Source organism: Engraulis encrasicolus, chromosome 21, assembly GCF_034702125.1.
Source record: "Engraulis encrasicolus isolate BLACKSEA-1 chromosome 21, IST_EnEncr_1.0, whole genome shotgun sequence".
NCBI classification, from domain to species: Eukaryota; Metazoa; Chordata; class Actinopteri; order Clupeiformes; family Engraulidae; genus Engraulis; species Engraulis encrasicolus.
Window position 1 is genome coordinate 8,548,158 of NC_085877.1, and position 14,695 is coordinate 8,562,852.

The 14,695-nt window shown below is 43.3% G+C and overlaps 1 protein-coding gene across 2 annotated transcripts; it reads right to left on the reverse strand.

The window, feature by feature from the left end:
• plin2 (perilipin 2) lies at positions 1-9,578 on the reverse strand. Of its 2 annotated transcripts, none has more exons than XM_063187491.1 (10): positions 9,493-9,578; positions 9,316-9,369; positions 9,018-9,213; positions 8,192-8,274; positions 7,244-7,532; positions 4,474-4,595; positions 3,736-3,858; positions 3,015-3,158; positions 2,429-2,600; positions 1-1,578 (listed from the first exon to the last, which is right to left on the reverse strand). In XM_063187491.1, the coding sequence occupies exons 2-10, from the start codon at positions 9,343-9,345 to the stop codon at positions 1,217-1,219; spliced, it is 1,521 nt and encodes a 506-aa protein (XP_063043561.1). In that variant the 5' UTR covers positions 9,346-9,369; positions 9,493-9,578; the 3' UTR covers positions 1-1,216. The 2 variants fall into 2 exon arrangements, with proteins under 2 accessions (XP_063043561.1, XP_063043560.1); XM_063187490.1 differs by having other exon boundaries at positions 4,411-4,595.
• Between the last annotated feature and the right edge of the window lie 5,117 nt (positions 9,579-14,695).

A 14,695-nucleotide genomic window follows, 5' to 3' on the forward strand; every position in this document is an offset into this window, starting at 1 on the left:
TCCAGCAGATAGTAATATATTTATTAACACGTTGTACAATAGCCTCAGTATGAACTACAGGCAAAAGCAAAACAAGACTTGCAGAAGAGACCTGGTTGGTGTAGGATGGCAATGAGTTGGCTTTGACATGCTTCTTCACATAAGGCTGTGTCAGATGGCAATGGTTGGTTTTGACATGCTTAACAAAGAAAAAACACACACATCCATCTCAAAAATGGGTGCTAGACTAGCAAAGTCAAATAGAGGCAAAAAAATAAAGTCTGCAACACCAAGCTCCCATTTCTCTTCTTTAATGTGACATTTCGGCCAGCATTCCTTTCATCAGACATGCCTCTTCACATGGTTTCGACATGCCTCCTCACATGAGGCTGTGTGTGAGCGATTGAAGTGGCGGTTACGGTAAGCTCGTTCAAGCGAAGCACTTCCCATGCAGAATGACATTCAGCAATGTAACAAGACAGAGGTTTCATAACTTAACACACAAAAGGAGAAAATCATGGCCCAGCCCTGGCTCTAGCGGCTGGGCACTGGACTGTTGTGCGGCAGACCTGGGTTCCATTCCCGGCCCAGGTCATTTCCCGGTCCTTCCCTGTCTCTCCCTCCCATCTCGGGGGAAAAAAATCCCAAAAAAAGCAAAAATCATGCTTTACCAATTCGCAAATTCAAAATAATAAATGTATTCTACTCTACTCTAATCCATACAAAGTGCATAGCAGCACAGTGCGGTTAAAGTTAACCCGGCAGCACAGCACTGCCCTAAAAAGACAAAGTGCAGTAACTACACATTTTGTCATAATTGTGTTTGGTCCAAATGTGTCCCGTTTTAGAGATACTCCTATGTCAAATTTGCACTTACTACAATATCCAACCTAGTATGAATACTTTGAAGACCTTTTTCTCAGGTTCAGTGTCAGCATACGTGCGGTAGTAGAGGGGTGGGGACCGTCTTATCCAGTGCCCAACATAATTTTAATGTTGTGCAGTTTCACAAGAAATATGACGTGTTTTGTAGAGAAATGTTAGAAATTACATTTTGCTATACAATTAAATTATCAAGGGACCTAGTGAAGGTGGGGTCTGTTGTTAAGGTGCCCCCCTTCAATATTGGCCTAAAGTAAAGGGGGAAATCCTGGTTTGTGTTCATAGTACGGCCCTTAAAGGACTTAATAAAATTTGAAGTGGCCCTTGGAAGTTACTGCATTTTGCCATGGCACAATTACAGGGTGAAGTCCACAGACTTCCTTGCCTTCCCGCCGCTTGTCGGCGAGGAGACGGAGGAAGACCGTCGTGGCCGGAGAGAATCTGCGACTGTGTCGGCATCAGTCTCGCTGTCACCTGGGGCACTGGCAGGCTGCGCCTCCGGGTACGATGCCATCACGGCCGCCGCTTTGTCCGGGCACGACTCCTCCCAGCAGCGGGTGCCGTCGGCGTGGCTGTGGTACTGAGGAGAGCCCACGCAGATGCTGAGGCGGCCGGCACTGCTCGTGCGGCTGCGGCGACGGGCATCGGCAATCAGGAGGGCGCCGTCGCTGAAGCTCAGAGACTTCTTCCTGGAGCCTGCAGGGGGCGCCTCGGGCTCTGTCATAGAGAAACAGGAAGTAAGATACATACATGGGTATATAGAATCATAATCATATTGTAGGCAGCCTGACCTACTGTATATGCTTGTGGAAGGGCTTTACTTCATGCATGAGTATTATAAGAATATGATGAATTAAGAAATAGTTATTGTAATCATAGGCATGCAGGCTGCTTATTGAATAGGCTATGTATACTATAATCATAGGCAGGCTGACCTACTGTATGTGGGTATAGTATCATCATAGTAATTTATGGCAGACCGATGTGTGGATATATGATGATATTTAGGCAGGCTGATCTAGGAGTGGATATATTATGATATTTCTGTGCGGGCTGCCCTAGGTGTGGTTATATTAGGATATTTCTAGGTGAGCTGATTTAGGTGTGGTATTATTATGATATTTGTGGGCGGGCTGACCTAGGTGTAGGTATATACGCAAAGTAATGACTGAGCTATGTGCGGGTAGAAGCGTCTTTGAATGTCATGGAAAGCGCTGCATAAATCCAATGGATAACAATAATATTATTATTATTATCATTATCATTATCATTATCATTATTATTATTATTATTTTATTTCTAGGCAGGTTGACCTAGGTGTGGGTATAGTACAATCATAGGCAAACTGACCTATCTGCACTACAGGTAGAAGTGTCTTTGAGCGACATGAAAAGGGCTACATAAATCCTATGGCTTATATGTCTAATGGCTGACCTATGTCTGTGTATATGTGGGTATTTTATCGTCATAGCAATGGCTGACCTATGTGTGGCTATATTATTTATCGTCATAGTTATGGCTGACCTCTGTGTGGGTATATTATTTTATCGTCATAGTGACGGCTGACCTATGTGTGGGTAGAAGGGCCCCACTAGCCAGTTGAGTGGCGTGTTGTTCACCAGGTAGTCCATGGCGCCCTCTAGTGTGTCCTTCACGCGGTGCAGCTGATTGCGGCTGGTCGTCAGCACACTGTCAGAGAGGTCGCCCAGGGACACGGCATGGCTGAAGTTAAGGTACACCTGGGAAGAGGGACAGTGGAGGTCACCATTTCAGTACTTGGCATTATACACATCACGCAAGGAAATGGCATGTTGCATTGTCCTGCAAACCTCAATGTAACAGGACAATTGAAATGGCATTCCTCCCCAAACTCCAAAGTGAAATTTAACACACACACACACACACACACACACACACACACACACACACACACACACACACACACACACACACACACACACACACACACACACACACACACACACACACACACTACATGCCTTTTCAAGTTGGAGAATCTGGAATCACATATATGAACGAACGAACACACACACACACACACACACACACACACACACACACACACACACACACACACACACACACACACACACACACACACACACACACACACACACACACACACACTATACCTGCACTGCGGACTGTGTGACTGTGAGTAGCTGGTCCTGGATGTTTTGCGGTAGGCCCTGGGCACTGCAGACCAAGCTGTAGCAGGTCGTCTGCAGCTGGTGGGACAGACCACGGGCCAAAGCCAGGGTACGAGACTCTATATGCTGAAACACAAGCATCAACATATTAATATATAACCCTATTAATATACAATAAATATATCAGCATGTTAAGTTATGTGACAGGGCCTGGGTACGAGACTCTGTCTATATGCTGAAACACATGCATCAACATATTAATATACCGCTATTAATACACATACAATAAATATATCAGCATATGACGTTATGGGACAGGGTCAAGGTACGAGACTCTATATGCTAAAAGACAAACATATCAATACAAAGCTATTAATATACAATATCAGCATATAAAGTTGCAGGACAGGGCAAGGGTATGGGACTCTATGCATTGAAACACATGCATAAACATATTAATAAACAATAAATATATCAGCATAAATGTGTGAATACTATAGTATGTGTACATAAAGCTAAGACCAAGGTCTAGGACACAAACCATAAGAAATGGAAGGATGTGATTACTAAAATGTGACGTTTTACTTTTATGCATTGGCAGGGACGGTTTTAAAAAAATCTAATTTACTACAAAGTGTTTTCGATTGGATGGTCAATCAAGAGACTACCAGCTAATGTGTAAATGCAATGCTGATGATCATACCTCTGCATCAGAGGTCTCGTCAGCGTCTGCAGTGTCTGTAGTACTCCTCCAGTCCACTAGAGTGCGTAGTTTCTCCTGCATTTTCTGGTTGGCGCTGCCAATGTTCCTCTTGGCATGCTCAATCTGGGGAAGGGAAGAGGGCAGCATTAAGTATGGGAGATAAAACAGAGAGAGAGCGAGAGAGAGAGAGAGAGAGGGAGAGAGAGAGAGAGGGAGAGAGAGAGAGAGAGAACGAGAGAGAGAGAGAGATGCTGTGTGAGTATTTAATACAAAGGTAGTGAATACTGTATATCCCACACACTGAAACTGTTACAACAATATCATCTCAAAAGCTATGCAACACCAGCAGGCAACCCACAACAAAGCAGTAACATTTGAAATCCCATGGATGCTTAATCAGAAGCAGGCAGCACGTAGGACCAAAAATAAGACAGAAAAGATGAGAGTTGAGTAGGCCTACAACAGAATGGCAGTTAAGGAGGTTAAAGCAATGAGGCCTAATGGATGAATTATTATCATTAGCTGGCATGTTGAAACCCATCGTGTACACGGTGAAGAGGGAAAAAAAGAAAGAGAAAGAAAGAGTAGGAAACTACAGGATAGTGGTGAAAGTAAACGTAATGTGATTTACAAGCAAATCATTTTACGAAGCTTAGCAAGCGTTGCACGACCCACCGCGTCCATGGTGAGGTGCAGCTGAACAATGGAGTCCCGAGTGTGTTGGCGTGCGTCACGCACCTTAGTGACCGCCCTCTCGTAGGAGCGGTGGCGCAGCTTGGCAGAGAGGCTGCCCAGACGCACATAGTAGCTGCTGCCCTCCCCGTCACCCTCACAACCCTCTGCGGGCTGCGAGCCCTTTGCTGAAATAGGAGAAAACAGAAAAGGATTAGAGTATTAAATAGAATAGTTTTACATTCAACACAAGTAGCGTATAAGGTGGATGTTAGGTGTCATAGCTGCTGCCCTCCCCGTCACTCTCAAAACCCTCTACGTGCCGCGAGCCCTTTGCTGAATAGGCGAGAACAGAAATGACCCAAAATATGTACAGGCAACACATGCACTGTAAAATGAGGATATTACGTGTAGTAGCTATAGCACTCCCAGTCGCTTTCAAAACCGTCTACAGTCCTGGAACCTTTGGCAGAATAGGAGAGAATACAAAAAGATTACAGTAGAGTATGGAATACTAGCCCTCCTGTTATCCTCAGATTTAGTTTACATCCATGATCCTTGGGGTCCTTTTGACCCCAGTCAATTAAATGTCTACAAAATCAGGAGAAGCAAAAACTTTTGCATCGGTTTATGCCTCAGAATATTTACTATCGCTCTGTTGGGGACATAAAAAAGCCCTTTAGATAAGTCCTAGCACACCCACACACAGCCCACACACCAAAAAAACTAATCCATGACTAGGCGAAAATGTGCAACAACTGCCCAAAAGTTGCCTTGAATTAGTTTTGGCCCTCGTCCACATCATACATTAGAGTCCTAAATAAAGCAAAATGTTCTGTTCTAAATAACTTATGTTCATGTATTTTACATAATCTAGACAGATTGGAACATGTATTAGCAAAATATGGATGTTATATTTATGTTTAATACACTTAAAATAATTTGGGGTGAAATTGACCCCAAGGAACACAGATGTAACCAAAATGTGTACAGCACTTAGGGAAAACATTTTGGTGGAAATTTCACTTTTTTCACATTGACCCCATATATTTAGGAAAAGTCATCAAAGATGAAGCAAAATAATTATGTACTTCATGTATTTTTCAGACGCTAAACATTGAATGTGGTCAAATAGACCCCAAGGATAACAGGAGGGCTAGAAGAGTGTAACCCCGTAATGCACGCTGTAATAGTCATTGAATGGTTAACCCTCCGTCCACGGACAGCAGACCTTTAGCTAGGCTATTTTACAGTTCAACTAGACATTTTATTTTAAAGTCACTCTATATCAGTGTTTCTCAACAGGGGTGCCGGGGCACCCTGGGGTGCCGCGGGCCCCCCTCAGGGGTGCCGCGGAAACGTGGCTGATAAATAAATTATGTAATATAATACATATTTGTCTATATTGATAAGTTAATGCTAGTCAGTGGAATCTTTCATCTGCCATTTACGCACAATAAAGTAAATAAAAGTCGCCCCAGTCAGCTGCGACTTCAAACGTAGGTCGTGTGACGTCTCCAAATGTGTTACTTTTCTAAGCTTGTGTGGTATCGGATGCGATGCCATGTTACGGCTTGTTGATTTGGGGGGTGCCTTGAAATTTTTCATGAATTGAAAGGGTGCCTCGCCTAAAAAAAGGTTGAGAAACACTGCTTCTATATAATGCGTAGTGGCACATCTACATGTAGAATAGAATCCATTTTAAAGGTTTATTACAGATACGTACGTATGCATAATACACAACATTAAAAGCAGCTTCTTGTGGAGAAGAAATATGGCCAACAAAACAAAAGCTCAAGTCTCGGCTCAGTGACAGGGAACCAACCAACAGACCAATAACAGCACAGACACGTGCAAACAGAGGATGAGGGCAATACATAAAGGTCCAAAGGTTTCTGTTTTTGGCACGAGTGCTGTGTGTGTGTGTGTGTGTGTGTGTGTGTGTGTGTGTGTGTGTGTGTGTGTGTGTGTGTGTGTGTGTGTGTGTGTGTGTGTGTGTGTGTGTGTGTGTGTGTGTGTGTGGTGGCTGTGTTAAGTCAGCCAATGAATGTTTGTCCAGAAAGGCTTCCCGTTTCCAATGAAGAGTCGTCATGCCAAATACTGCTACCGATACGCTTCATGAATTCTAACAATGGCGGCTCAGTAAGCTGGCCTATGGAGTGTTTACCGAGTCAAACATTCCCTAGAAGGCATAGAGTGTTCACTTCAAAAGCCCTTTCCTGGGATTTATTTTGAGCTACAACAACCTCTTTGTGTTATATAATGAAATTACAGCAGAGCACATTACTGTAATAAAGCCTGTAATATGGTTTCTGATCATCTTGCTACTGTTGCCCTTTCATTTGAAAGCATGGAACCAATACAACTATCCTATTTCTATAGTGCATACAGTATATCCACCCATATATCCTCCCCTCTCTCTCTTCTATCTTTCTCCACATGCAGTCATGTGTCCCTCTGTTCACCTTTTCATCCATCCAATCACTACCAGCTGTCCCTTAATTGACACGACACTTAACTGACACTTTTGTCCAGAGTGACTTACAGTTATTATTGCTCAGGGTATTGGTTACAGTCCCTGGAGCAAGGTGGGGTTAGTGCAATGCTCAAAGGCACTTCAGCCATGGATGGAGGTTTAGGGAGAGGTCAGATGGGATTCAAATCTACAACCCCCCCGGTTGAAAGATCAACTCCCTAACCAATAAGCCGCGACTGCCCCTATAGTTAGTGTCCAACTGTCTGGCAGTTATTGAGTGTAGAGGGGAGGGACGAGGACAGACACACACACACGGACACACGGACACACACACATACACACATACACACACACCCTTACCTTGAGGCAGGTAGTGCTCGATAAGACTCTCTGAGGTGCTGATGACCGAGGCCACGCCCCCCTGTACCGCTCCACAGGTGCGGCCCACCACTCCGCTCACCGCACTGCTCACTGTGTCCTTGGCACCAGAGACCGTCATGGTAACCGTATCCTTGGCACCAAAGACCGTCATGACAACCGTATCCTTGGCGCCGTAGACTGTCATAGCAACTGTACCCTTGGCCCCGGATACAGTCATAGCAACTGTATCCTTGGCGCCAGAGACAGCGTCCTTGGCTGAGGCCATGATCTGTGGAGACATGGAGAGGGGAGGTGTAACAGACGCCATATAGCAAAGTTCGGCATAGAACATTAGCACACCTTCTTCCCGAAGCCTCATACAGTAGCCTAATGGCAGAACTGAGCTATCTGTTTGGACCTTTAACTCAGTGCTATCTGCCCCTACCAGGCCTGAACTGGAGCGCTGACTGGTAGGTTTCAGGTTCGAGCCCTGAGTGGTGAACTGGCGCAAGTGACCACAGTTACAGAGGCGAAAGCCTTTTAATGACTTGTGGGGGACCCATGTCTCGTGGGCCGTTTGAGGCCCTTGAGGCCGTTTTATCCAGCCCCCGATACAATTTTAATGTTATGCAGCTTCCCATGAAAGATCACATATTTTGTAAAGGACTCTCAGAAATTGCATTTGCAATACAATTAAGTTATATCAGGGGACCTACAGATGGTGGGGTCTGTTTTAAAGGTGACTGCCTTCAATATAGGCCTAACGTTCAGGGGAAAATCCTGGTTTGTGTTCATAGTACGCAGCTTGGAGGACTTTTACAGCCCTTAGAGGAATTTGAAGTGGCCCCTCAAATGGAAAAGGTTCCCCACCCCTGGATTAGGGAGTCTAGTGAAAAAGTGAACATTTTGGATACGGACTGTAAGGAGTACAGTTGGACGGCAGCCTACCTTCTCTGATGGCTGATGCAGAATAGGGAGCTTTCTCTCAATCTGGTCCAGTCCCTTACAGGCAAGGCCATTGGCAAACATAACTGCAAAAAGACAGAAACGCACAAGTATGTAGCCCCATAATGCAGGCCAGTTTCACCAGTGGAACTCTGTAATTGCCACTGAACTTATACTACCATAGTATTAGCCTACACTACTATGACAAAACACAGGACATTTAGAAAGGCAGTACAACTTGGTCATTGACATTCTGGTAACAGCAATTTTATAACATTGCGTCTTAAAGGGTTAAACGACAATCAATAATAATAACTGAATTTGTATAGCACAATTTCATACAAGGCATGCAGCTCAAAATGCTTAACAAACATAGATTAAAAAAAACAATGTTAAAAATAAAAGTAATGGAGTGAGGTAGAAAAGATAGAAAGAAACAACAAAGCAATAGAAAAAATAAGAGAGGAAACAAGACAAAAATGGAAACGATAAGTAAATACATCATAAATAAATAAAGGTAAAGGAAAATGAAACGAAGGAGTTGAAGGAAGAGATTAGAAAAAATACAGGCTGAGAGAGAGAGAGAGAGAGAGAGAGAGAGAGAGAGAGAGAGAGAGAGAGAGAGAGAGAGAGCGTGTGAGAGAGAGAGTGTGCGTGCGCGCGCGTGTGTGCGTGTTTATGATAATAATTTAAAGATTTAGAAGTGCCAGGCATAAAATAACTAATTAACTAATTGGCTAACTAATATTGTCCACACTTTCATCAGCAACTTCTCAAAACTGTCAGCAGTGTGTCTACTTTGATGAGCAGTTTTGCCTTCTGAACTTACGTTGCGGCTCTAGTTTGCCGATGATGGGCTGTGCGCACGTCATGCCCAGGATTGAGACGGTCTTCACTCCAACCTCCGCCGCTTCGCACACCGCCTTTAGGTAGGGATGTTGCTCCTTGGTCTCACCATACACGGTGGACACGATACTGTACGTGGAGCTCACCAAGGGGAGACTGGCCACCCGTGACATCACATTCTGGAAACAACAAGATAATAAAGATTGTGGATTTACGAAAAAGTGAACAACATCAAAAAAAGGCTATAATTGTGAAGACTCCGAGGATAGAAAGTAGTCAACCTGATCGCTGATAGTCTCCATTGACGCCATCGATGCAAACAGATCAATGATTGCCTAAAAACAAACAAGCAATTATAGCCTAGATATTTAACTATTTCGACACAGATTAACACCGTCTGTTCCTCAAAAGGCTAAAAAGGTAAGCGACAATAGACGACTTGATTCAATGTCACTCACCTGAATATAACAAATGAAATATCAACTGACGGACTTTCTTATTTCGGGGATGGGTGCCCAAATGCGTAGAACTACTCCAAAGTTTTGACGCCCGACTATTTATGCCATCTGCGTCTCGCGAGATGTAGCCTTGCCTAAAATTGTGATGTAAATAGTAATGCTAACGCCCTCTGAATTTCTGTGCCAAAGGTCGATTGTGCATCAGTGGGTATTTCCTAATTCCCAATGTCTCGCAACATGAACCTGTCATTGCTTCACATTAGCCTATTACTAGGCTACGTAGAACAACTTTATCTACTGTTAACAAATAACTCTCTCCATTCAGTTGCCTCAATTCTAGCTTTTCCACTTCATCAAAATAATTTCTAAGCTATGTCCCCACCTGTTTTTTTGGTCCCACACCATCTTTTTTTCTGATATATTTTGTATTATTTATTTACCTATTTTATTTTAGTATTCAGAATTTTTTTGCCTTTATTTCAATAGGACAGTATGAGAGGCAACAGGAGGTGAGTGGGAGAGGGAGGGAGGGGGTGTTGTCAAATGACCCAGGCTGGAATTGAACCCGGGTTGCTGGCGTAGTAACCTAGTGCACTACCATTAGGCCACAGCAGGGGCTATTTATTTAGGCTATTATTATCATTATTTCAATAGTCAATTTCGATGTTTGTTTATTAGGGCTGCTGACAGCTTTGGCTGGGCCCTGGCCAAACATCTGAGAGCACCCCGACCCCTGCCGTGTCCAAGACAACGGGTCCATTAGTGCCCCCCCAACTAGTCTACAAGATAGGCCTGCTGTGTGAACTACTTTGTACTATTTGGGGAAACTGGCAGCAGTATTAGTCAAGCCTTTTGCATCACTGTGAGGTGCAGGTCAGTAGAGCAGGAGAAATGACTCACTGACTAGCATGCGGATGTCCACACATGACCCAGCTGTAGACATCTGTGCCAAAGGTCAGCAGCTTTGTTCAATTCAGTAATGTAACTTCAATGGCAGCCCCGCCCTCTGCTTTCTTCAATGTGCCATTCACATCATTACACATAGCAGCAGAGTATATTTCAATATTGCACTCATTACATCATACCGAAGTGTCCAGATGAGGTCGCTCCACGTAACACTGTACTATGGCACCAAGTCAACCGGACACACTGGATATGATATAAGATAAGATAAGGTAATACTCAGGCCCTGCCGTGGCCATCCGGCGGTAGGGCACTCGCCTGCCATGCAGCTGACCACCCGGGTTCGATTCCTGGCCTGGTCGTTTGCCGACCCCTCCCCATCTCTCTCCCATTCATTTCCTGTCCTACTTTTTACTGCCCTGTCCTTATAAAGTTGACCCCCCCCCCAAAAAAAAAAAAAAAAAAACCCCATAAGATAATACTTAATTGTCTGTTTGCAAAGAAATTTGATTTGGATTACACTGCTCCACAATCCACATGTGGACACATTAAAAACACACAATTAAAACACAACATGGCCTATAGAGTCTGGTCATTCATATAGATTCATAAACCGATATAAAAGTCTTGAATATTCCTGGGGTTTGTATTCCATAAATGCGATTGAGGGCCATTTTGTTCTACATTGGTTGAGCAGTGATATAGAATGAGGGAGATAAGTGTGTTTGTTTCTCTGGCAGCTCTGAAACTATTCTAATGTGATGCCATGTGATATAGACAGGTCATCAGCTGGGAAAATTAGGCCTTTCGTCCTACCGCACTTTTCTCTGTGGATTACTGACCAGAAGCCCTATTGGAAGAAATTAAATCATGGGGCCACGTCAATTTTTGCTCAGAATTCAATATGGCCGCCATTTTCCAAAATGACTTGTTTTCATGCATTATTACATTGTACTATAAGGTGATATTCATCAACGATGAACTACTTACAGCACTATTCTGTTCTATTTCCTTACATACATGTAAGGTTGACTAAACTAAAAGAAATGAAAATAAAGTTGGCCACCTTCCAAAGGAAAGTGCTGAAAATAATGATTGAAATGCACATACAGAGTCTATGGCTGCGGAAATTAGGCCTATTGTCCTGTCAGGATTTTCTCCAAAATTCAAAATGTTCTCTGTTTTTCAGAATGGCAGACTTTCACACATTTTTCTCAATACTGTTAGGCCATAATTACCAATAAAGATGACCTATTTTTCAGTTAAATTGTCCTATCTCCTTACAGACATGAGTATAAAGGTTGTCTAGAAAAAGGCATGAATATATATACAGGGGGTGGACAAAATAACTGAGACACCATTTTAGTGTCATTTAGTTCCTCTTGCATCCACAGTTATTACTGTTGGATATGGTTCATCCTTTCTCGGTCAAAGATGCAACAGTTACACCTTTTTGAACTCGGACATGTCACCCATAATGTTGTGTGCATTGCAAATTTTTGAGCAAAACTGTGGTCTTACCCTGCTAATTGAACCTTCACGCTTCACTTTACTGGTGCAATGTGCCATTAATGAAGATTGGCCAATAGGCTGGTCCACTTGAGCCATTAAACTTCCAATACTAAAATGATTGGTGTCTCAGTTATTTTGTCCACCCCCTGTATCTTGCCACTTTGAAATATCCAAAGGAATGTTGTCAAATGATTGAATTTCACAAACACAGTGGACTGCTGAAAAAAGGCATATTGTCCTGCCAAACTGTGTGTGTGTGTGTGTGTGTGTGTGTGTGTGTGTGCGTTTGTGTGTGTGTGTGTGTGTGTGTGTGTGTGTGTGTGTGTGTGTGTGGGTGTGTGCGTGTGTGTGTGTGTGTGTGCGTGCGTGCGGGTGAGTGGGGGTAGGGGGGCAGAGTGGTGTTGCGGGGGAATGAGTCGGGGATGTGGGGGGTTCGGGGGGCAGAATAATGTGTGTGTATGTGTATGGGGGGGGTTAAGTTGAGTCGGGGGGGGGGGGGGGGGGTTGACCTGCCAAACTTTTCACATTGGGTGGGGGGTGGGCGAGTATTTTGTGGGGGGGTGGGAGAATGAGTCAGGGGTGTTGAGCGTTGGGGGGAGGCTAGTGGGGGGTGAGTGAGGGGTGGAGGGGCAGAGTAGCATGGGAAGGATGAGTGAGGGGGTTGGGGGGCAGAATAGTGTGTGGGGTGGGGGGATGAGTGAGGGGGTGGAGGAGGCAGAATAGTGTGTGGGGGAAAGACACTGTAGAGCAGGGGAAAGATGAGCGGGGGATACACGCACACTCACCCTTGCTTTACGCAAAAAAATGTAGGCCTGAAAAACTTTTGGTCAGAAATCTAATGTGAAAAGTTTGTCAGATCAATAGCCTTTTTTCAGCAGTCAACTGTGTATGTGTAATTCAATCATTTTCGGACAACGATCCTTAGGATATTGTCTATAGGAAATTTACATCTTTCTGTTGCCAACCTTTGTACTCACGTCTGTAGATAGGAGATTTCACTGAAAATAGGTTATCTTTATTGATAATTATGGTCTTACAGTATTGAGAAAAAATGTATGAAAGTCTGCCATTCTGAAAAACAGAGAACATTTAGAATTTTGGAGCACATTTGAGATGGCAACCAGCTGATGAATCTTTTTCAATAGGCCTTCTGGTCTGTAATCCACTGTGAAAACCCTGACAGGACAATAGGCCTAATTTCCGCAGCCATAGACTCTGTATGTGCATTTCAATCATTATTTTCAGCACTTTCCTTTGGATATTGCAAGGTGGCCAACTTTATTTTCATTTCTTTTAGTTTAGTCAACCTTTGTAAACATGTATGTAAGGAAATAGGACAGAATAGTGCTCAAAGTAGTTCATCGTTCATGAATATCACCTTATAGTACAATGTAATAATGCATGAAAACAAGTCATTTTGGACAATGGCGGCCATATTGAATTCTGAGCAAAAATTGACGTGGCCCCATGTTTTAATTTCTTCCAATAGGGCTTCTGGTCAGTAATCCACTGAGAAAAGTGCGGTAGGACGAAAGGCCTAATTTTCCCAGCTGATGACCTGTCTAATATGGTACTGTGTGTGATGTCAAATACTGTATGTGTGAATGGCCTTTTGGCATTACCGGTATCTGGCACTATGGACTGATGGCCTTGTCCTCAGCACCCCTCTGACTGACTAGGCAATTTAGAGTGAGTTTGCAGCTCCATAATGCATGCCATAATGCAAGTGGTAAAAGTAATTAAAAAGTTAACTACCATAGTACTACACTACTTTTATAATATATAACACAGGGCCTTTAGTAATGCACTGTGACTTGGTCATTGGCATTCTGGTAATAGAACATTTAAAATGCTGTGTTTTAACAGGTTAAACATTATAAAATAATTTATTGTAACAAGATTCTAACATTCCAAATTATCTTCTATGGAGCCCACGATTCTTTAGAACACCACTCATGTTACACATGGTTTGTCAGTAGGCCTACACCTTAAAGGGACACTGTGTGAGATTTTTAGTTGTTTATTTCCAGAATTCATGCTACCCATTCAATAATGTTACCTTTTTCATGAATACTTATCACCACCATCAAATTCTAAGTATTCATTATGACTGGAAAAAATACATTGTTCGTACATGTAAAGGGGGATCTTCTCCATGGTCCGCCATTTTGAATTTCCAGAAATAGCCATTTTTAGCTGCAAAAATGACAATATTATGAAAATATTAATTTATCACTTTGTAAACTTTCATGAAAAGATTAAATTTGGCAATAGGCAACACATTTTCAATGAGTAGCATAGTTGCAGTAGCCTACCTTTTTTGACCATTTTCTGCACAGTGTCCCTTTAAAGATTTAAAGCAATGCTTGCTGGACTTATGACATCAACATTACCATCCTCCCAATCCCATGTGGTAAGCTGGATGTAGAGTAGGACTAGTGACATTGTGACATGTCCTCTGCTCTGGTCTCTCCAGTCATTTGTGTGTGTGTGTGTGTGTGTGTGTGTGTGTGTGTGTGTGTGTGTGTGTGTGTGTGTGTGTGTGTGTGTGTGTGTGTGTGTGTGTGTGTGTGTGTGTGTGATGTTGACCTTACCACATCATATCCACTCAATCCCCTAGACCAGTGTTTCACCACTGTAACCAATTGTTGCAAGTATTCGGGACTACAACTTCAGCCTCCACAGAGCATCTACTTAGCCTGGGCGAAAAGCCAACTGTTGACTCCGTCAATCAGTCTGGCAAAAGCCATGAGGAATCCGTCAGCCAACTGTTGACTCCGTCAATCAG

Bases quoted from the DNA above. Each gene is read 5' to 3' on its own strand.
- plin2 (XM_063187490.1), bottom strand. From the start codon at position 9,345: ATGGCGTCAATGGAGACTATCAGCGATCAG. The intron at 3,159-3,735 runs GTATGATCATCA...CTTGTGTTTCAG, and splicing joins ACGAGACCTCTGATGCAGAG to CATATAGAGTCTCGTACCCT. The intron at 2,601-3,014 runs GTATAGTGTGTG...CCCTCTTCCCAG, and splicing joins TCACACAGTCCGCAGTGCAG to GTGTACCTTAACTTCAGCCA.